This window comes from Anolis sagrei, chromosome 12 (assembly GCF_037176765.1).
Source record: "Anolis sagrei isolate rAnoSag1 chromosome 12, rAnoSag1.mat, whole genome shotgun sequence".
Lineage (NCBI taxonomy): Eukaryota > Metazoa > Chordata > Lepidosauria > Squamata > Dactyloidae > Anolis > Anolis sagrei.
The window spans coordinates 19,004,753-19,029,259 of NC_090032.1; the positions used below are offsets into that span (position 1 = coordinate 19,004,753).

Genomic DNA, 24,507 nt, shown 5'->3' on the forward strand with positions numbered 1-24,507 from the left:
GCTTCTGGAAGGCTATGGTGGGGGGTTGGTTTGCACCCATCTATACTGTAGGCTGAATGCACTTTGATACTACTCTCATGGCAATAGAATCCTGGAAGTTGTAGTTTCATAAGGTCTTGAGCTTTCTCTACCAAAGAATGTTGGTGCCTCACCAAACTACAGATCTCAGGATTCCCTAGCATTGAGCCATAGCCGTTCAAGTAGTGTCAAACTGCATTCACTCTACAGTGTAGATCAGGCATGGGCAAACCCTTGGACTCTTTTCTCAGGCCTCCCTCTCCCTCACCATCCTATCCTTCCTTCCTTCTTCATCTACTTTCCTCCTTCCCCCCGCCCTTCTTTCCTTACCTCCTTCCTCTTTCTCCCTCCATGTTTCCTTCCCTTCCGACCTTTCTCCTTCCTTCTTCTCTTTTCTCCTACTTCCCTTCCTTTCATCCATCCTTCTCTTCCTCTCTTTCCTACCCCCTTCCCTTCCACACTTTCATCCTCCCTTCTTTCCTTCTGTCTTTCCTCCCTCCCTCCATTCCCTTCCACACTACTGTTGTTCCTTCTCTTTCCTTTCTCCTTCCCTTCCTTCCTTCCTTCCTTCCTTCCTTCCTTCCCTTCCACACTTTTGTCCTTCCCTCTTTCCTTCCTCCTTCCTCCCCTCCTTCCCTCTCTCCCTTTTTCTTCTTCCATCCTTCTCTTCCTCCCTTTCTTCCCTTCCACCCTTCCTTCTTTCCTTCTTTATTTCCCTCTTTCCTTCCTCCTTCCCTCCCTACCCTTCCATTCTTTCATCCTCCCTTCCCACTTTCCTTCCTCCTTCCCTCCCTCCTTCTTCCATCCTTCTCTTCCTCCCATTCATCCTTTCTTCCCTTCCACCCTTCCTTCTTTACTTCCTTCCCTCTTTCCTTCCTCCTTCCCTCCCTCCTTCCCTCTCTCCTTCTTTCTTCTTCCATCCTTCTCTTCCTCCCTTTTGTCCTTCCTTTCCTTCCACCCTGGTTAAGAGGTCCCTGGTCAAAGTGGTCCTTGGTCAAGTGGTCCCTGGTCAAGTCGTCCCTGGTCAAGTCGTCCCTGGTTGGGGTGCTTGTGGCCTCCAGGGTCATTTACTGCCTGCGCCATGGCTCTCGCCACAAACTGGTTGAGTTGTCCCTGGTCAAGTAGGCCTTGGTCAAGAGGCTCCTGGTCAAGAGCTTCCTGGTCAAAGAGGTTTCTGGTGAAATGGTCCCTGGTCAAGCTGGTCCCTGGTCAAAGTGGTCCCTGGTCAAGAGGTCCCTGACCAAGGGGTCCCTAGTTATGTAGTCCCTGGTCAAAGTGGGCCTTGGTCAAGAGGTCCCTGGTCAAAGTGGTCCCTGGTCAAGAGGTCCCTGACCAAGGGGTCCCTAGTTATGTGGTCCCTGTTCAAAGTGGTCCCTGGTCAAGAGGTTCCTGGTCAAAGTGGTCCCTGGTCAAGAGGTCCCTGACCAAGGGGTCCCTAGTTATGTGGTCCCTGGTCAAAGTAGGCCTTGGTCAAGAGGTCCCTGGTCAAAGTGGTCCCTGGTCAAAGTGGTCCCTGACCAAGGGGTCCCTAGGTATGTGGTACCTGGTCAAAGTGATTCCTGGTCAACTGGGCCTTGGTCAAGAGCTTCCTGGTCAAAGTGGTCGCTGGTCAAGTGGTCCTTGGTCAAGAGGTCCCTGGTCAAAGTGGTCCCTGGTCAAGAGTTTCCTGGTCAAAGTGGTTCCTGGTCAAGTGGTCCCTGGTCAAAGTGGTCCCTAGCCAAGGGGTCCCTAGTTATATGGTCCCTAGTCAAAGTGGCCTCTGGTCAAAGAGCTTCCTGGTCAAAGTGGTCCCTGGTCAAGTGGGCCCTGGTCAATGTGGTCCCTGGTCAAGAGCTTCCTAGTCAAAGTAGTCCCTGATTAAATGGGCCCTGGTCAATGTGGTCCCTGGTCAAAGTGGTCCCAGGTCAAACCACTAGTCTACACTGATAATTTAATGCAGTTTCAAGCTTCAAAAAAGCACCATCTTTTGTTTTGGTGTGTTGTACTGATCCTAACCTTATGCAATGAGGTTCTTCAGCTGCTTGTGGAATTCATATCAAGAATAAGTGAGGGGAAATTACTTTGTGCCTCTGTTTCGTAACCCGAGTTCACGATAATCTTTGCACGCGTGGCTTGGGTGCACCAGTGTGCTTTAATCCCAATCCCTCCAAGGCCGTAATTTCAAAAGCCAAATTATTGATATTTTTTTTTAAAAAAAGAAAAAAAACGGAGGAGGGAAAGGGAAGAGGTAAAACCCACGGCAAACGAAATGATTAGACAATTAGACTGATATCTACCAGGTAATGCAGTTTGTTTACCATAGCGTGTCCAATTCCTGCGTGCTGTATGCATAAAAAAAAATTCAAAACAAACGAAAAACAAAAATCGAGAGGGGGAGGGGATAAACGGGGGAAAAAAATGACCAACCATGAAAAGTCAAGGGAGATAAAAAAAAAGAAAAGAGGAAACATAAATTTCCCCAGTTCTCGTGACCAGCAAAACGAGAGACACTAAAACCACACGATCGATTCCCCACCTCCCGGAGAACGCCGCCACCCCCAATACGACCCCCACACCCCAACTTTCTACATCTTGGTTAGTAAGGAAAGAACGGAACAAAAATGGAAAAGACTGGAGAACGAAAAGAAAGGAACGACCGACATTCCGTGAATGGCACAAAAGGTTAGTTTCGGTTCCACCGGCTGAGAAGTCCGAGTCTTCCCCGCGGATCCTGCCCGTGAGTCCAACCCAGCCCAGAAGCGTGTTAGTAACACACAACGACAAAAGTTGCCAACGCAATCTCTAACAAGGTGGTTTGGGGGGTTCGGGTGGGAGGGTGAGGGTGAGCGGGGTGGGAGGATGGAGGGACAAAGCAAGGCCCATGTTAGCAGTATTAGTAAATCCAAGGCGGCCAGTTTTGGAGAGGGGAACGGGAAGGAGGGAAGGAGGGGGGGGGCACTCGGTGGGCCTGGCTGGGGTTTGTCCCAGTTGTGGTGTGGGTTCATTTTGGAAGGGACACAGTGGTGGCCGGTGGGAGGCTGCTGCGAGGAGATAAGGGCTGGATCCAAGTGGCTTGGAGAAAGAGAGAAAGACAGAGAGAGCAGCCAGAGGTGCCGTGGGGACGGGGACGGGGACAACTTCCCCCAGTCTTCCTTCCCCAGGGATTCAACAATGCCAAGGTGTCGCTTTCGTTGTCAAAAAAAAAAAATAAAAAGAGGGGGAGGACGGAAGAAACTGTCAAGGGGTTCAGCAGAAAGAGAAGGACCAGGAAGAGAACAAGGAGGAGGAAATGTCAGTTCTGTGAAACCCAATGGCACAGCAGAGGAGCAATGTGCAACCGTCAAGATGTCATGGGACTGCCTCCCTCTCCCTCTTGAAGGCGACACGGAGATGGGGCCTCGCTTTGGTCTAGACATCATGGGACTGCAAAGCCATCTACTCCTACTACTTGCTTTTGGAGAGTGACCAGGGGCGGCTCGTCCATTACGCAGACTAAGCATTTGCGGTACACTTTGTTTTGCCAGGGGCGCCTATGTAAATGCCCCTCCACGGTTGCAAGTCGCAACCTCTCTCTGCCTCCCTCTCCCTCTTGAAGGCGACACGGAGATGGGGTCTCGCTTTGGTCTAGACATCATGGGACTGCAAAGCCATCTACTCCTACTACTTGCTTTTGGAGCGTGACCAGGGGCGGCTCGTCCATTACGCAGACTAAGCATTTGCGGTACACTTTGTTTTGCCAGGGGCACCTATGTAAATGCCCCTCCACAGTTGTGAGTTGCAACTTTTCTCAGCCTCGCTCTCCCTCTTGAAGGTGACACGGAGATGTGGCCTCGCTTTGATCTAGACATCATGGGACTGCAAAGCCATCTACTCCTCCTACTTGCTTTTGGAGAGTGACCAGGGGCGGCTCGTCCATTACGCAGACTAAGCATTTGTGGTACACTTTGTTTTGCCAGGGGCGCAGGGGCACCTATGTAAATGCCCCTCCACGGTTGTGAGTTGCAACCTTTCTGTACCTCCCTCTCCCTCTTGAAGGCAACATGGAGATGGGGCCTCGCTTTGGGGGAGGTGGTTTTTGTTTATTTGTCGTGTCAGGAGCGCCTTGAGAAACTGCAAGTCGCTTCTGGTGTGAGAGAATTGGCCGTCTGCAAGGACGTTGCCCAGGGGACGCCTGGATGATTTGATGTTTTTATCATCCTTGTGGGAGGCTTCTCTCATGTCCCCGTATGACGAGCTGGAGCTGATAGAGGGAGCTCATCCGCCTCTCCCTGTCGGTCTTCAGTCCTGCTGACACAGGGTTTTAACCCACTGCGCTGGTGTGAGAAAATTGATCATCTGCAAGGACGTTGCCCAGGGGACGCCCAGATGATTTGATGTTTTTATCATCCTTGTGGGAGGCTTCTCTCATGTCCCCGTATGAGGAGCTGGAGCTGATAGAGGGAGCTCATCCGCCTCTCCCTGGATTCGAACCTGCGACCTGTCGGTCTTCAGTCCTGCCAGCACAGGGGTTGAACCCACACCGGGGGCTCCACGGGGGAGGTGGTGGCAGGGTATAAATAAAGAGAGAGGGGGCCAGGGGACAGTTCCACCTTGTCTCCTGTGCTATTCTAATAATATAATATAATATAATATAATATAATATAATATAATAATATATAATAATATAATATAATATATATACATATAGTATGTATAATATCATAATGTAATGCAATATAATAATAATATGATATTATAATTATATATTTATATTACATGTAATATTACTAATAGTATTACGATATAGTGGTATGGTGCAATATAGCAATGTTTAATGCTGATATTGTACTATGCTAATAATATAATATATTGTATGTAATATATATATATATATATATATATATATATATATATGGCATTTCTATGCCGCCTTTCTCACCCCGAAGGGGACTCAGAGCGGCTTACAAGATATATTTTCATACAATATATTATATTATTAGCACAGTATTATATATTACTATATTGCACTATACCATTATATTGTAATATTATTAGTAGTATTACATGTAATGTAAATATATAATTATAATTATAATATTGTATTATTATGTCTAGTATTATATTGTATTACATTATAATGTGTATATTATTGTATATACATATAAATATTGGAGCCCCCGGGGGTGCAGTGGGTTAAAGCACTGAGCTGCTGAGCTTGTTGATCGAAAGGTCGCAGGTTCGACTCCGGGGAGTGGGGTGAGCTTCCACTGTCAGCTCTAGCTTCTGCCAAGGGAGAAGCTAGGGCTGACAGGCAGTCATGATGGCCAAATGACCTTGGAGGTGTCCATGGACAATGCCGGCTCTTTGGCTTAGGAATGGAGATGAGCACCAATGCCCAGAGTCAGATACAACTGGACTTAATGTCAGGGAAATTTTTGAGTGGAACGAGCTCCCACTGTTAGCTCCAGCTTCTGCCAACTTCAAAGTTCGAAAACATGCAAAATGGGAGTAGATCAATAGGTACTGCTCAGGTGGGAAGGTAACCGCACTCCATGCAGTCATGCCGGCCACATGACCTTGGAGGTGTCTACGGACAACGCCGGCTCTTCAGCTTAGAAATGGAGATGAGCACCACACCCCAGAGTCAGACATGACTGGACTTAATGTCAGGGGACAACCTTTACCTTTACCTACATATAAATATTATATGTATATACAATATATTATATTATATTATTAGTAAAGCCGCTCTGAGTCCCCTTCGGGGTGAGAAGGGGCGGCATATAAATGTTGTAAATAAATAAATTATTATTATTATTATTATTATTATTATTATTATTATTATTGCTGGCTGGGCTGATGGGAGCTAGCTGTCTCTTTCCAGCAAACTCTGGAAACTCTGGAATATTCTCAAAAGCTATTCCAGGAAGGATTTTGGAGACTTACACACACACATGCACACACATGGAAACTCAATGATGGGGGGGGGGGGCACTCTGTACCAGCTCAGAGACATGCTCCTTATCCTTCTCTGTGCTCAATCTTTTCTCCATGTCAGGAGTGACTTGAAAAACTGCAAGTCGCTTCTGGTGTGAGAATTAGCTGTCAGAAAGGACGTTGCCCTGGGGATGTGTTACCATCCTGTGGGAGGCTTCTCTCATGTCCCTGCAAGGGAAGCTGGAGCTGACAGATGGGAGCTCACCCCACTCCCCAGATTCAAAGCACCAACCTTTCGGTCAGCAGTCCTGCCGGCACAAAGGTTTAAACCCATTGCGTCACCGAGGGCTCCTTAATGCTCAAAATGGGAAGTCCCAAACAGCTCACGAGAAGTTGAATTCTGCAAAAGGAAAAGCTCCCTTTCCTCTGATTTTTCCATCCGGATTTTCTTAGGATGCTCTCAGATTGGGTATTTACAATGCAACTGTCTTGCCTCCAACCACACAATTTTCTGTGTTGTCCAAGATGATGAAGCTGTTGGAGGAGATAGCTTTCAGCACCTTGGACACCTCCTTCCATAAATAGATGCATGGGGAATCAACATGGAACGCACCAGCAGCTTTTAGCTGATGCTATCAGGTTGAGTCATACTATTAGTATTAGTGTTGTGTTGTCAAAGGCGTTCATGGCGTTCATAACAAAACTCTCAAAATTTCATTATAAATGGCAGCTCCTAATTGGTTCTGTCATAAAAATCGCAAATCATGAAACAATAATAAATTTTTGAAAGTTTTGTTAGAGTTCTGAAATTTTCACCACCAGAACTTTAGTTTTGTTCATAACAAAACTCTCAAAATTTCATTATAAATGGCAGCTCCTAATTGGTTCTGTCATAAAAATCGCCAATCATGAAAATAATAATTAAATTTTGAAAGTTTTGTTAGAGTTCTGAAATTTTCACCACCAGAACTTTAGTTTTGTTCATAACCAAACTCTCAACATTTCATTATAAATGGCAGCTCCTAATTGGTTCTTTCATAAAAATGGCCAATCATGAAATAATAATTAATTTTTGAAAGTTTTGTTAGAGTTCTGAAATTTTCACCACCAGAACTTTAGTCTTCTTCATAACAAAATTCTCAAAATTTCATTATAAATGGCAGCCCCTAATTGGTTCTGTCATAAAAATTGCCAATCATGAAACAATAATAAATTTTTGAAAGTTTTGTTAGAGTTCTGAAATTTTCACCACCAGAACTTTAGTTTTGTTCATAACAAAACTCTCAAAATTTCATTATAAATGGCAGCTCCTAATTGGTTCTGTCATAAAAATCGCCAGTAACGAAGTAATAATTAAAATTTGAAAGTTTTGTTAGAGTTCTGAAATTTTCACCACCAGAACTTTCGTTTTGTAAGTACTTTAGAACCATGGATTGCCCAGGCCATGTATTGTCAAAGGCTTTCGTGGCCGGTATCACTGGGTTGTTGTGAGTTTTCTGGGCTGTCTGGCCATGTTCCAGAAGCATTCTCTCCTGACGTTTCACCTGCATCTATGGCAGGCATCCTGCCATAGATGCAGGCGAAACGTCAGGAGAGAATGCTTCTGGAACATGGCCAGACAGTCCAGAAAACTCACAGCAACCCACACAATTTTCTCTCTTTCTTGATGCAGGCAGAAGCTTTTCAGATGTCAACTTCTATTGACAACCTTATTTCCTAGCTACCTTTTCCTTCCTTGTCATTAAAAACCTGTTAAGGTGGTCAAGATGGAACAGCTGTTTAGTACCTTCTGGTTATTTTATTGTTTTGAAAAGCGGTACCTATTGATCTACTCACATTTGCATGTTTTCGAACTGCTAGGTTGACAGAACCTCGCAGTTCGAAAACATACAAATGTGAGTAGATCAATAGGTACCACTTCTACAGGATGGTAACGCTACTCCAGGCAGTCATGCTTGCCAAATGACCTCGGAGGTGTCTACGGACAACGCTGGCTCTTTGGCTTAGGAATGGAGATGAGCACCAACCCCCAGAGTCAGATACGACTGGACTTAATGTTAGGGATTTTTTTGAGTGAGGTGAGCTCCCACTGTTAGCCCCAGCTTCTGCCAACTTCACAGTTTGAAAACATGCAAATGTGAGTAGATCAATAGGAAGGTAACAGCGCTCCAGGCAGTCATACTGGCCACATGACCTTGGAGATGTCTATGGACAACGCCGGCTCTTTGGCTTAGGAAGGGAGATGAGCGCCAACCCCCAGATACGACTGGACCTAATGTTAGGGAAATATTTGAGTGAGGTGAGCTCCCACTGTTAGCCCCAGCTTCCGCCAACTTCGCAGTTCGAAAAAATACAAATGTGAGTAGATCAATAGATACCACTTCTGCGGGATGGTAACGCTACTCCAGGCAGTCATGCTGGCCAAATGACCTTGCAGGTGTCCATGGACAATGCCGGCTCTTTGGCATAGGAATGGAGATGAGCCCCAACCGCCAGAATCAGATACGACTGGACTTAATGTTAGGGATTTTTTTGAGTGAGGTGAGCTCCCACTGTTAGCCCCAGCTTCTGCCAACTTCGCAGTTCGAAAACATGCAAATGTGAGTAGATCAATAGGAAGGTAACGCTACTCCAGGCAGTCATGCTGGCCAAATGACCTCGGAGGTGTCCATGGACAACGCTGACTCTTTGGCTTAGGAATGGAGATGAGCACCAACCCCCAGAGTCAGATACGACTGGACTTAATGTAGGGAAAATTTTGAGTGAGGTGAGCTCCCACTGTTAGCCCCAGCTTCCGCCAACTTCGCAGTTCGAAAAAATACAAATGTAAGTAGATCAATAGATACCACTTCTGCGGGATGGTAACGCTACTCCAGGCAGTCATGCAGGCCAAATGACCTTGGAGGTGTCTATGGACAACGCTTAGGAATGGAGATGAGCAGCAACCCCCAGAGTCAGACTCAACTAAACTTTTATATTTACCTTTTAAGACGAACTTTATAAACTGCAGTCTGATAGCTTTCTAGCTGCGAATCCTTAACTCCATGACCAAAAGAGAATCCAAGGGATTCCATAGGATTGGGATTGAAATAGTATGGCAGTGTTGTATCTGGATAAGCATGGGAACTCTGATGGTGATGCACGCACTCTAATGCATACCGGCAAGCCATTCCTCTTGCCTCGATCTATCTATCCCTTTGTTCTCAACCCTATTCCATGTCTTTGAAATACGTGGTTTGGTTGCTAAGCTGCCTCGAAGGGTGAAAAGGGGGTGTACGGGGGTCCTCCTCCTTGTAATGTGCCTTTAGGATTCACAGAACACGACTCCCCCTCTTCCCGACCACCTTTCCCACCCACACCAGCCTTTCCAACCCAAACACAGCCTTCGGTATGCAACACACCCTTCAATTCATTGCAAGCGTTGCAAATTCGACCACGGAAATAACACCCTGCCAAGCGAACGATGCCCAAGTAGGGCACGGAGTAATCCTAGTGTCCAGACACCAAGCAGAGGAAGGGTTTTAGGAGCAGGAAGAGGAGGAGGCCAAACATCTTAGTTTTGTTTCAAACCATTCATTGAACACCTTGCCATGGGAGAGTTTGCACTGCTCTGAGATCCGGATGGAAAGATTTGACTACTATTGCTTTACTACTCCTACTCGGGGAAGGATACAACCTCTTCGCCAACAGGAAAGCCTCACAACAGGCTAGTCTTCCCCTTCAACTGTGTTGGACAACAATGCCATTGTCAGAAATATTAAAAATTAACTGGGTATTATTAATTACAAAAGCGCGAGTCAAGCACGGAAAGAGTGAGTAGGCTAAAGCCCGTTAGAGTCAGTGGGCCAAGGGTAGGGTCGTCCTGAGGAGAGTGAGTAGGCCACTCTCACTCTAGTGTCTCACTCTCACTCTAGAGCTAGTGTTGTCCTGAGGAGAGTGGGTAGGCCAAAGCCTGTTAGAGTCGGTAGGCCAAAGCTAGAGTCATCATGAGGAGAGTGAGTAGGCTACTCTCATTCTAGTGTTTCACTCTCACTCTAGAGCTAGTGTTGTCCTGAAGAGAGTGGGTAGGCCAAAGCCTGTTACAGTCGGTAGGCCAAAGCTAGAGTCATCATGAGGAGAGTGAGTAGGCTACTCTCATTCTAGTGTTTCACTCTCACTCTAGAGCTAGTGTTGTCCTGAGGAGAGTGGGTAGGCCAAAGCCTGTTAGAGTCAGTGGGCCAAAGCTAGGGTCGTCCTGAGGAGAGTGGGTAGGCTGAAGCCTGTTAAGAGTCAGTGGGCCAAAGCTAGGGTCATCCTGAGGAGAGTGAGTAGGCCACTATCACTCTAGTGCCTCACTCTCACTCTAGAGCTAGTGTTGTCCTGGGGAGAGTGGGTAGGCTGAAGCCTGTTAGAGTCAGTGGGCCAAAGCTAGGGTCATCCTGAAGAGAGTGAGTAGGCTAAAGCCTGTCAGAGTCAGTGAGTCAAAGCTAGTATCGTCCTGAGGGGAGTGAGTAGGCCAAAGTCTGTTAGAGACAGTGGGTCAAAGCTAGTATCGTCCTGAGGAGAGTGAGTAGGCCAAGCATCTTACAGTCAATGGGTCAAAGCTAGTGTTGCCCTGAAGAGAGGGAGTAGGACGAAGCCTGTCAGACAGTGGATCAAAGCTAGTGTCGCCCTGAGGAGAATGAGTACGCTGAAACCTGTTAGAGTCAGTGGGCCAAAGCTAGTGTCGTCCTGATGAGAGTGAGTAGACCAAAGTCTGTCAGAGTTAGTGAGTCAAAGCCAATGTCGTCCTGAGGAGAGTGAGTAGGCTGAAGCCTGTTAGAGTCAGTGGGACAATGCTAGTGTCATCCTGAAGAGAGTGAGTAGGCTGAAGCCTTTTGGAGTCAGTGGACCAAAGCTAGTGTCGTCCTGAAGAGAGTGAGTAGGCCAAAGCCTGTCAGAGTCAGTGGGCCAAAGCTAGTGTCGTCCTGATGAGAGTGAGTAGACCAAAGTCTGTCAGAGTCAGTGGGCCAAAGCTAGTGTCGTCCTGATGAGAGTGAGTAGACCAAAGTCTGTCAGAGTTAGTGAGTCAAAGCCAATGTCGTCCTGAGGAGAGTGAGTAGGCTGAAGCCTGTTAGAGTCAGTGGGACAATGCTAGTGTCATCCTGAAGAGAGTGAGTAGGCTGAAGCCTTTTGGAGTCAGTGGACCAAAGCTAGTGTCGTCCTGAAGAGAGTGAGTAGGCCAAAACCTGTCAGAGTCAGTGGGCCAAAGCTAGTGTCGTCCTGAAGAGAGTGAGTAGGCCAAAGCCTGTCAGAGTCAGTGGGTCAAAGCTAGTGTCGTCCTGAGCGTGAAGGCTGCTGTGTGTAAAGATACTATGTATTTGTTTATTTGTGTTATGGAAACCCTTTTGTAATAGTTCAACCATATTATTTCACTACAAAGAAAAGCCTGTTAGAGTCAGTGGGTCAAAGCTAGTGTCATCCTGAGGAGTATGAGGCAAACCTCTGTGTGAGAGAAGCCTCATGTGACAAAGCTCACACTGCTAATAAGTTACTCCGCCATGCATTTATGAGGAGGGTATTTTGTTATTAAGCTAGTGTCGTTCTGAGGAGAGTGAGTAGGCCAAACCCTGTTAGAGTCAGTGGGCCAAAGCTAGTGTTGTCCTGAGGAGTGTGAGGTAAACCTCTGTGTGAGAGAAGCCTTGTTTGAGAAAGCTCACGCTGCTGCTAATAAGTTACTCGGCCATGAAATTATGTTGAGGGTCGTTTGTTATTAAGCTAGCATTGTCCTGAGGAGAGTGAGTACCCAAACCCTGTTAGAGTCAGTGGGCCAACGCTAGTGTCGTCCTGAGGAGTGTGAGGTAAACCTCTGTGTGAGAGAAGCCTTGTTTGAGAAAGTTGCAGTGTGAAGGCTGCTGTGTGTAAAGCTACTGTGTTTATTTGTGTTATGGAAATCTTGTTGTAAACAGTTCAACCATATTATTTCTAAATAATTTCTACTAAAATCATGTATAAATATTACAATAAATAGAGCGCCCCAATATCGCGGTTTTTCACTTATTGCGGGAGGTCCTGGAACGTAACGTGTAACTGCAACATTCCATAGCGTTCACCTATGCCAGTTAAAGTGATGTCAAGCTGCTTTTCATTGTACAGTGTGGATGCCCCCTGTGACTCGCACAAGTGGGTAATCGTGCACTTGCACCGCCCAATCCATTTGTGGAGGTCCATCGCTTCAAGAGCGACGGTTACGGATCTGCAGCCTGGCTTCTCCCCCTTCCTCTCCACGCCGCATGGCTGCTGTTCAACTGGGCTGCCCTCCCTTGGAGACCCTTCTCCACGCATGTTCCTTCCACTACTGCAGCCATTGTCTTCATTCAAGCTGGCAGCTCCCAGCCAAGTGGCTTTTTATGTATATGGGTCCCCATGTGATGCTCATTATGGCAACGTGTTGGTGTCAAGGTGACACAGAGGAAGCTCCCTCCTTCCCCATCAGCCTCTTTTATGTGCTGCCTCCCGGTGCATCCCAGCGCTCTCCTTGCCTCCACCCGAATCCTATATCTCGGATTTACACATAGCTTTACACATAGCAGCCTTCACACTGGAGCTTTCCCACACGAGGCTTCCCTCACACAGAGGTTTACCCCCACACTCCTCAGGATGACACTAGCTTTGACCCACTGACTCTTAACAGGCTTTGGCCTACTCACTCTCCTCAGGACGACACTAGCTTTGGCCCAGTGACTCTAACAGGCTTTGGCCTACTCACTCTCCTCAGGATGACAATAGCTTTGACCCACTGACTCTAACAGGTTTCGGGATACTCACTTTCCTCAGGACAACACTAGCTTTGACCCACTGACTCTGACAGGCTTCGGCCTACTCACTCTCCTCAGGACGACACTAGCTTTGACCCACTGACTCTACCAGGCTTTGGCCTACTCATTCTCCTCAGGACAACACTAACTTTGGCCCAGTGACGCTAACACGCTTCGGCCTACTCACTCTCTTCAGGGTGACACTAGCTTTGGCCCACTGACTCTAACAGGCTTCAGCCTACTCATTCTCTTCAGGACAACACTAGCTTTGGCCCACTGACTCTTAAAAGGCTTTTGCCTACTCCCACTCTTCAGGATGACCCTAGCTTCTCTCACAAAGAGGTTTACCTCACACTCCTTAGGGCGACACTAGCTTTTACTCACTGACTGTAAGAAGCTTGGCCTACTCACTCTCCTCAGGACGACACTAGCTTTGGCCCACTGACTGTAACAGGCTTCAACCTACTCACTCTCTTCAGGATGACAATAGCTTTGGCCTGCTGACTCTAACATGCTTCACCCTACTCACTCTGTTCAGGATGACACTTTGGCCCACTGACTCTAACAGGCTTCGGCCTACTCGCTCTCTTCACGGCGACACTATCTTTTACCCATTGACTGTACGAAGCTTGGCCTACTCACAATCCTCAGGACGACCCTAGCTTCTCTCACACAGAGGTTTACCTCACACTCCTCAGGACGACACTAGCTTTGGCCCACTGTTTTAAAAGGCTTTGGCCTACTCACACTCTTCAGGATGACCCTAGCTTCTCTCACACAGAGGTTTACCTCACATTCCTCAGGACGACACTAGCTTTGGCCCACTGACTCTTAAAAGGCTTTGGCCTACTCACACTCCTCAGGACGACCCTAGCTTCTCTCACACAGAGGTTTACCTCACACTCCTCAGGACGACACTAGCTTTGGCCCACTGTCTTAAAAGGCTTTGGCCTACTCACACTCTTCAGGATGACCCTAGCTTCTCTCACACAGAGGTTTACCTCACAGTCCTCAGGATGACACTAGCTTTGGCACTAGTTTTCTCTAACAGTTGGAACATGACAGGCTTTAATCTGATGGTGCAGACCAGCAATATCCAGGGATTCAAAGTCCAAAACCATTATGTTGGACCTTCGTTTTGGGAAAACCCTTCCTCTCGATGGTGTCTGGACCGAGAAGGATACAGATATCGATGAAGAAACTCAAATAACATATGCACTGTTTTTGCCCGATTGTCCAGCCCTATCTCCCTATTTCCGCCCTCAACCCACAAGCGAGGAGCCATGTGCTTGGCACCCGCCACTCACCTGGCGCAGGTTTCTGGTCACACGGATGTCGTGCCAGTTGTTATCATTGAACTTGCCATTGACGGGTTCCACCAGCGCCTCGAATGCTCCCGAACCCAAGTTGATGACCAGCCAGACGGCGCCGCTCTTCAGCGAGAGGTTGACATAGTCCGCCGACTTGCCCGTGTGGAGCATCAAGCCGTTGCGCTGCAGGGTGCGGAAGGAGAGGGTGATTTCATCGGTGCTGCTTTGGATGGGGTTGTGGGAAAGGTCGTAGCAGAAGAATTCGTTCCCCTTGAACGTCGCCACAAACTCTTCTTTCCCTGCAGAGGAGAGACAAAGAGCCAGGAAAGGTGAGGGAAAAGTGACAGAATGAAGAGTGTGGTGAGCATTAAAGACATCCCAAGTGTCTTTAATAGTGTTGCACCCCAGGTCTGACCTTCATTTCTGGAAGTTGTAGTTCACTTATATCCAGAGACACTGTGACCACCACACTCAACGGATCTGAACCAAACCTGGCACACAGAACCCTTATGACCAACTGAAAATACTGGAGCGGTTTGGGGGAAACTGACCATCATTTCTGGAAGTTGTAGTTCACTTGCATTCAGAGACACACTGTAACCACTACGCATGACAAATTTATAGTTCACCTGCAATCAAAGAGAACTCTGGACCCCATCAACGATGGCCCTGGACCTAACTTGGCATACTGAACCCTTATGACCAACTGAAAATACTGGAGCGGTTTGGGGGAAACTGACCTTCATTCCTGGAAGTTGTAGTTCACTTCGATCCAGAGACACTGTGACCACCATGCACGACGGATCTGAACCAAACCTGGCACACAGAACCTTTATGACCAACTGAAAATACTGGTGGGATTTGGGGGAAACTGACCTTCATTTCTGGAAGTTGTAGTTCACTTATATCCAGAGACACTGTGACCACTACGCATGATGGATCTGAACCAAACCTGGCACACAGAACCTTTATGACCAACTGAAAATACTGGAGCGGTTTGGGGGAAAGTGATCTTCATTTCTGGAAGTTGTAGTTCACTTATATCCAGAGACATCGTGACCACTATGAATGGCAGATTTATAGTTCACCTGCAATCAGGGAGCACTCTGGACCCCATCAATGATGGACCTGGACCTAACTTGGCATACAGAACCACCTTGACCACCTGAAAATACTGGAGGGGTTTGGGGGAAACTGACCTTCATTTCTGGAAGTTGTAGTTCACTTACATCCAGAGGCACTGTGACCACTACGAATGACAGATTTATAGTTCACCTTCAATCAAAGAGCACTCTGGACCCCATCAATGATGGCCCTGGACCTAACTTAGCATACAGAACCACCACGACCACCTGAAAATACTGGAGGGATTTGGGGGAAACCAACCTTCATTTCTGGAAGTTGTAGTTCACTTATATCCAGAGAAACTGTGACCACTACTCATGACAGATTTATAGTTCACCTTCAATCAAAGAGGACTCTGGACTCCATCAATGATGACCCTGGACCTAACTTAGCATACAGAACCACCACGACCACCTGAAAATACTGGCGGAATTTGGAGGAAAGTGACCTTCATTTCTGGAAGTTGTAGTTCACTTATATCCAGAGACACTGTGACCACTACGAATGACAGATTTATAGTTCACCTTCAATCAAAGAGCACTCTGGACCCCATCAATGATGACCCTGGACCTAAATTGGCATACAGAACCCCCATGACCAACTGAAAATACTGGAGCGGTTTGGGGGAAACTGACCTTCATTTCTGGAAGTTGTAGTTCACTTATATCCAGAGACACTGTGACCACTACGAATGACAGATTTATAGTTAACCTTCAATCAAAGAGCACTCTGGATCCCATCAATGATGACCCTGGACCTAACTTGGCATACAGAACCCTTATGACCAACTGAAAATACTGGAGGGATTTGGGGGAAACTGACCTTCATTTCTGGAAGTTGTAGTTCACTTATATCCAGAGACACTGTGACCACTATGCATGACAGATTTATAGTTCACCTTCAATCAAAGAGCACTCTGGACCCCATCAATGATGACCCTGGACCTAACTTGGCATACAGAACCCTTATGACCAACTGAAAATACTGGTGAGATTTGGGGGAAACTGACCTTCATTTCTGGAAGTTGTAGTTCACTTATATCCAGAGACACTGTGACCACTACTCATGACAGATTTATAGTTCACCTGCAATCAAGGAGCACTCTGGACCCCATCAACGATGTCCCTGGACCTAACTTGGTACACAGAACCACCACAACCAACTGAAAATACTGGAGGGGTTTGGAGAAAACTGACCATCATTTCTGGAAGTTGTAGTTCACTTATATCCAGAGACACTGTGACCACTACGCATGATGGATCTGAACCAAACCTGGCACACAGAACCTTTATGACCAACTGAAAATACTGGAGCGGTTTGGGGGAAAGTGATCTTCATTTCTGGAAGTTGTAGTTCATTTATATCCAGAGACATCGTGACCACTATGCATGACAGATTTACAGTTCACCTGCAATCAAAGAGCACTCTGGACCCTATCAACGATGGCCCTGGACCTAACTTGGTACACAGAACCACCACGACCAACTGAAAATACTGGAGGGGTTTGAGGGAAACCAACCTTCATTTCTGGAAGTTGTAGTTCACTTATATCCAGAGACACTGTGACCAACACGCATGACGGATCTGAACCAAACCTAGCACACAAAACCTTTATGACCAACTGAAAATACTGGAGCGGTTTGGGGGAAACTGACCTTCATTTCTGGGAGTTATAGTTCACTTATATCCAGAGACACTGTGACCACTACGCATGACAGATTTATAGTTCACCTTCAATCAAAGAGGACTCTGGACCCCATCAATGATAGCCCTGGACCTAACTTGGTACACAGAACCACCACAACCAACTGAAAATACTGGAGGGGTTTGAGGGAAACTGACCTTCATTTCTGGAAGTTGTAGTTCACTTATATCCAGAGACACTGTGACCTCCACGCACGACGGATCTGAACCAAACCTGGCACACAGAACCCTTATGACCAACTGAAAATACTGGTGGAATTTGGAGGAAAGTGACCTTCATTTCTGGAAGTTGTAGTTCACTTATATCCAGAGACACTGTGACCACTACACATGACAGATTTATAGTTCACCTGCAATCAAGGAGCACTCTGGACCCCATCAATGATGACCCTGGACCTAACTTGGCACACAGACCCTTTATGACCAACTGAAAATACTGGAGGGATTTGGGAAAACTGACCATCATTTCTGGAAGTTGTAGTTCACTTATATCCAGAGACACTGTGACCACCACGCACGACGGATCTGAACCAAACCTAGCACACAGAACCCCTATGACCAACTGAAAATACTGGCGGAATTTGGAGGAAAGTGACCTTCATTTCTGGAAGTTGTAGTTCACTTATATCCAGAGACACTGTGACCACTATGCATGACAGATTTATAGTTCACCTGCAATCAAGGAGCACTCTGGACCCTATCAATGATGACCTTGGACCTAACTTAGCACATAGAACCCTTATGACCAACTGGAGGGATTTGGGGGAAACCAACCTTCATTTCTGGAAGTTGTAGTTCACTTATATCCAGAGACACTGTGACCTCCACGCACGACGGATCTGAACCGAACCTGGCACACAGAACCCTTATGACCAAGTGAAGGGATTGAGGGGACATGGTGGGAGCTGTAGTTTATCCTGCAGCCAGAGATCACACTGAACCCCACCAACGATGGATCTAGAGCTGAATGGGGTTGGGCTGGATGGCCTTTGGGGATGCTTCTAGGAGGCTTCCTGCTGAAATGGACTATTTTCGCCTGACCCAGCCTGGCTCTCCCGCTGTTCCCTTCTCTCTCCAGAGGCCCACGCGACTCAGGCAGCCCGAAGCGCAAACAACGGAAGGGTGGGCAGGAGCCGGATTGGGTTTGCTGTGACCAGAATGGAGATTGCGCTGCCTCCGGACGGTGCGAATCCCCCCTGCGTCTTCTCCATCGCCTCACCCCCTCCAAATCGTGCCGACGATGAGACTCTGCGCCTCGAAATGTCCCTCTCCAGATGACACCTGCCAATTAACTTGCCATCTTTTTGGGCGCCCGGGAAACAAATTTTGCTGTCTTGTCCTCTCCCTTCACTCCCACAATCATTGTGTCATTGAAAGCCATTCGCTCCCCCGGCCCCATCCCAAGACCAAAAATGGGAGAGTGGGGGGGAGGAATAGGCTGTGGGGCAAAGTCAATCCATGTTGGGTTTTATTTGATTTTATTTTTGCAGCTGGGAGAGCGGGCGCATGGTTCCCGTCTCGGATTGTTGCTGCATTAACACACAAACGCACACCCAGAGCAGGCTTCGGGCAGACAGTAGCGGATTGATGCAAAAAAAACCAGGAAGGACAGCTGGCCCCTTTGGGGGTATACACGGATAAAGGGGGAAAGTGTATGTGCATATTTCAGCACATGCACTGACATGATATGCACTTCAGGTCACTGCTCCGACTACTTCCCCGGACACATTTGCAATGGCATACGGTGCTCTGAGAGTTTTCTGCCTGAGCCATCTTCAGGCGAAACATGCCCAGCTCTTTGCTGAAGATAATGTAGTCTGTGCGCATTCAGAAGAAGACCTACAATATCTGTTATAGAATTCCAATATGCCGATGATAAGATAATCTGTGCACATTCAGAAGACCTACAATATCTGCTATAGAATTCCAATCTGCCTATGATAACGTAGTCTGTGCACATTCAGAAGAAGACCTACAATATCTGTAATAGAATTGCAATATACCAATGATAACATAGTCTGTGCACATTCAGAAGAAGACCTACAATATCCGTTATAGAATTCCAATATGCCAATGATAACATAGTCTGTGTGCATTCAGACCTACAATATTTATTATGGCATTCCAATATGCCAATGATAACATAATCTGTGTGCATTCAGACCTACAATATCTATTATAGAATTCCAATATGCCTATGATAATGTAGTCTGTGCAAATTCAGAAGAAGACCTATAATATATGTTATAGAATTCCAATATGCCAATGATCACGTAGTCTGTACACATTCAGAAGAAGACTTACAATATGTTATAGAATTCCAACATGCCTATGATAACGTAGTCTGTGCGCATTCAGAAGAAGACTTACAGTATCTGTTATAGAATTCCAACATGCCTATGATAACGTAGTCTGTGCGCATTCAGAAGAAGGCTTACAGTATCTGTTATAGAATTCCAACATGCCTATGATAACGTAGTCTGTGCACATTCAGAAGAAGACCTACAATATCTGTTATAGAATTCCAATATGCCAATGATAATATAGTCTGTGCGCATTCAGAAGAAGACCTACAATATCTGTTATAGCATTCCAATCTGCCGATGATAACGTAGTCTGTGTGCATTCAGAAGAAGACCTATAATATCTGTTATAGCATTCCAATCTGCCGATGATAACGTAGTCTGTGTGCATTCAGAAGAAGGCCTACAATATCTGTTATAGAATTCCAATATGCCTATGATAATGTAGTCTGTGCACATTCAGAAGACTTACAATATCTGTTATAGCATTCCAATCTGCCAGTGATAACGTAATCTATGTGCATTCAGAAGAAGACTCACAATATCTGTTATAGAATTCCAATATGCCAATGATAACATAGTCTGTGTGCATTCAGAACACCTACAATATCTGTTATAGAATCCCACTATGCCGATGATAACATAGTCTGTGCGCATTTAGAACAAGACCTACAATATCTGTTAGAGAATTCCAATATAATATCATTCTGCTGCCCTGGGGACTAGGACGCAATGGAGCAACGGCTTAAAATGACAAGAAAGAAGATTCCATCTGAACATGAGGAAGAACTTCCTGTGAGAGCTGTTCAGCAGTGGAACTCTCTGCCCCGGAGCAAGGTGGAGGCTCCTTCTTTGGAGGTTTTTAAACAGAGGCTGGATGGCAATCTGTCAGGGGTGCTTTGAATGCAATTTTCCTGCTTCTTGGAAGATTGGGGATGGACTGGATGGTGCATGAGGTTTCTTCCAACTCTAGGATTTTATGATTCTAGATGGACCCTCAACGAATGGTGAAAGTGCAATCGTTCTTGCTATCATATCTTACTTTTTCTAACGGGACGGCTTTGAAAGGCAGCAGATCACAGGAGCTGTCTTCATAGACCTGTCAGTGGCTTATGAGACTGTGAACCACCGCCTCCTCCTGAGAAAAATGTATAATATCACAAAGGACGACCACCTCACCCGCCTCATAGGAAACCTGCTACAAAACAGGAGCTTCTTTGTTGAGTTCCAGGGCCAGAGAAGCAGATGGCGGAAACAGAAGAATGGCCTGCCTCAGGGGAGCGTGCTTGCTCCATCCATGTTCAACATCTACACAAATGACCAGCCACTGCCAGAAGGGACAGAGAGCTTCATCTATGCTGATGATAGTGCCATCACCACTCAAGCAGGGAGGTTTGAGATGGTTTGGACAGAAGCTCTGCAAAACTCTAGGTGTTCTTACTGCCTATTACAGGGAAAACCAGCTGATTCCTAATCCATCTAAAACACAGACATGTGCTTTTCAGTTTAAGAACAGATGAGCATCTTGAGCTCTGAGGATGACTTGGGAAGGAATCCCGCTGGAGCATTGCAGTGCACCCAAATACCTGGGAGTAACCCTGGACCGTGCTCTGACCTACAAGAAGCACTGCCTGAACATCTAGCAAAAATTGGGTGCTAGAAACAATATCATATGAAAGCTGACTGGCACAACCTGGGGATCACAACCAGACACAGTGAAGACATCTGCCCTTGCGCTATGCTACTCTGCTGCTGAGTATGCATGCCCAGTGTGGAACACATCTCACTACGCTGGAACAGTGGATGTGGCTCTTAATGAGACATGCCGTATGATCACGGAGTGTCTGTATCCTACACCGCTGGAGAAGCTGGAATTGCACCACCTGACATCCGCCGGGAAGTAGCAGCAATAGGGAAAGGACCAAGGCAGTGACATCTCCAGCTCATCCCTTGTTTGGGTATCAGCCAGCACGTCAACGACTTAATTCAAGAAATAGTTTTCTAAGATCTACAGCAGTGTTTCTCAACCTGGGGGTCGGGACCCCTGGAGGGGTCGCGAGGGGGTGTCAGAGGGGTCGCCAAAGAACATCAGAAAACACAGTATTTTCTGTTGGTCATGGGGTTTCTCTGTGGGAAATTTGGCCCAATTCCGTCATTGATGGGGTTCAGAATGCTCTTTGATTGTAGGTGAACTATACATCCCAGTAACTACAACTCACAAGTGTCAATGTTTCTCTTCCCCAAACTCCACCAGTGTCCACATTTGGGCATATTAAGTATCTGTGTCAAGTTTGGTCCAGATCCATCATTGTTTGAGTCCACAGTGCTCTCTGGATGGAGATGAACCACAACTCCCAAACTCAAGGTCAATGCCCACCAAAACCTCCAGCATTTTCTGTTCGTCATGGGAGTTCTGTGTGCCAAGTTTGGTTCAATCCCATCATTGGTGGAGTTCAGAAGGCTCTTTGATTGTAGGTGAACTATACATCCCAGCAACTACAACTCCCAAATGACAAAATCACCCCCCCCCCCCAACTCCACCAGTATTCAAACTTGGGTGTACTGAGTATTTGTGCCAAATTGGGTCCAGTAAATGAAAATACATCAGATATTTGCATTACAATTGATATCTGTCGCAAAAAGACAGTTATGAAGTAGCAATGAAAATGATTTGGTAGTTGGGGGTCACCCCAACATGAGGAACTCTATTAAGGGGTCGTGGCAATAGGAAGGTTGTGAAACACTGATCTACAGAGACACTCGCTGGAACACCCCAGCAAGCGAGAGTCCAAAAATGGCAGGCTCAAACCCAGAAACTCAACCAATGGCTGATACCCAATGAGAGACTCCCTCCTGGGCACACAGAGGACTGGGCGACTTGGAAGGCGCTGAACAAACTGCGCTCTGGCACCACGAGATGCAGAGCCAACCTTCAGAAATGGGGCCACAAAGTGGAATCCTCGGCATGCGAGTGCGGAGAAGAGCAAACCACTGACCACCTGCTGCAATGCACCCTGAGCCCTGCCACATGCACAAGGGAGGACCTTCTTGTGGCAACACCAGAGGCACTCCAAGGGGACAGATACTGGTCAAAGGACATTGAATCAACTACTAGGGCTGGGCGGTTTCGTTTCGTAAATTCGTAATTCGTTAAAAATTCATTATTTTTTTTAATAACGAAGCGATAACGAACCATTCTGGAGCAACTTAAAAACGGAACGAATTTTTAAATTCGTTTCGTAAATGCTTCGGATTCGTTATGTCTTCGTTTCATTATCGGTTTGAGGTCGTTTCGTTATTATTTCCGCATGTCTGGGGCAAGTTTTATAGTTGTTTTTTGTTTAATTAGTGGAAAAAAAATTATAATTATCACACCAACAGTCAACAACAGAGGGAGAGGGAAGCTTCAGAAGTTCCCCCTGTCCCGTTTGGAGGTTTTTTAGCGTATTGCGCGGTCGCGTCCGCCATTAACGAATCGATTCGTAATTGTTTCGTATTTGTTTCGTTAATGTTTCGTAATTTTTTTTAACATTTACGAAACTTTTTAAAAGAAAAATTTCGGAATTCTTTTAAATATCGAAACGCAAAAACCCCCCAAAAACGAATCGATTTTAGAAAGAAATGTTTCCGTTGTTAGGTAAAGGTAAAGGTAGTCCCCTGACATTAAGTCCAATCATGTCTGACTTTGGGGTGTGGTGCTCATCTCCATTTCTAAGCCGAAGAGCCAGCGTTGTCCGTAGACACCTCCAAGGTCATGTGGCCGGCATGACTGCATGGAGCGCCGTTACCTTCCCGCCGGAGCGGTACCTATTGATCTACTCACATTTGCATGTTTTCGAACTGCTAGGTTGGCAGAAGCTAGGGCTGACAGCGGAAGCTCACGCCGCTCCCCGGAATCGAACCTGCAACCTTTCGATCAACAAGCTCAGCAGCTCAGTGCTTTAACCCACTGCGCCACCGGGGGCCGTTGTTACCCAGGCCTAATATATAGCTTTGGATAGCATAGGGAAGGATGAACACCTCATTTCCCTTTGGCTGGTAGCTGAGATGTGGATGCTCTCCGGCTCTTTGGGCCAGACCCCAGGCTCCCTGCGAGGCGGGACGGTAGGGGAGCGACAAACTTGTCGTCAGCAAACGCCTCTCCTTCCTGCAAAGCTCAAGTCTACCCTCTCTAAAGATTTCAGCAGGGATCCCATCAGGTCCACTGGCTTTGTTATTATTAATTGGCTTTGTTGACTTGCCTGGCTACACAATAAGAACACAGGCTGTCCCCATGTTACGAAGAAGATAGGTTATGTAGGTTTAGTCGAAGGCTTTCATGGCCGGAATCACTAGGTTGTTGTAGGTTTTTTGGGCTGAGATGTGGATGCGCTCTGGCTCCTTGGGCCACACCCCAGGCTCCCTGCGAGGTGGGACAATGGGTGAGCGGCAAACTTGTCGTCAGCAAACGCTTCTTCTTCCTGCAACGCTCAAGTCCAACCTCTCTAAAGATTACAGCAGGGATCCCATTAGGTCCACTGGCTTTTAGAAACAATTTTTTCCGTTGTTACCCAGGCCTATCAACTACCAAGCTTGCAAACTTTGTGTTTTGTTTGTTTCTTAAAAAAAGCAATACAACTGTTTGTTTTGCTCCTGACACGATAAATAAATAAATAGCCAAACCTATTAGAGTTAGGGACAAAAGTATGCTCAAAATGTCACACAGTACCCAATAAAAAGAATTACGCGAAATAATCATCACAGAAGATCAGCAAATATATTTACACAAAGCTTTGATTAAAGAGGGGCAATGATTGGGAACTAAACAAACTCACATCATCAATATATTGTCGCTGCCATCGTCGCTGCCTGAAAACGGAGCAGGAATTTTATTTGTGACTTTAAATCGTTAATTTTAAAAGATGGCTGATATCTCTGCCGCACGGGCAGCTTGTTACTGTTCCAAAGAGGCTCCAAAATAGACAGTCTTTTATTTTATTTTTGCCATATTGTGGATTATTTCTGTTAACGCCGCCTATTAAATTCGAAGGGCCGTTGGTGAAATGCAATAAAGATTGGCTGGGTGACAGATCGCATCAACCGGCTAAAATAACAGGGCGAGCACGGGGTTTCTGAGCTGGCATTGAAAAGATTGCAATGTCATTGCCAGCGATACCTTAGGGACGATGCTCTGACTTCCATTTTTGGGGATGTACGGATACAGTAGACTCTCAGTTAACTGCCACCCATGGGGACTGATAGATGATGGATCAATGTAGTTTCAGACTGCTTGAGAGTTGTTGACAGGTCTTCATAAACCTGTCAGCAGCTGATAACACTGTAAATCATCACCTTCTCCTGAGAAAAAATGTATAATATCACAAAGAACTACCGCCT

General features: G+C 46.4%; 1 protein-coding gene across 19 annotated transcripts in view; it reads right to left on the bottom strand.

Moving 5' to 3' along the window:
• The window catches only part of NRXN2 (neurexin 2), an 888,378-nt gene that overhangs the window by 548,559 nt on the left and 315,312 nt on the right, over positions 1–24,507 (bottom strand). For 12 of the 19 annotated variants that reach the window (XM_067472511.1, XM_067472506.1, XM_067472510.1 and 9 more), the window contains 2 exons: positions 13,997–14,298; positions 2,295–2,339 (listed from right to left, as the gene is read on the bottom strand). In XM_067472511.1, the coding sequence (XP_067328612.1) occupies positions 2,295–2,339; positions 13,997–14,298 (347 nt within the window). The remainder of the gene's footprint in view (positions 1–2,294; positions 2,340–13,996; positions 14,299–24,507) is intronic. The other 7 variants (XM_067472515.1, XM_067472523.1, XM_067472518.1 and 4 more) reach the window with 2 other exon arrangements.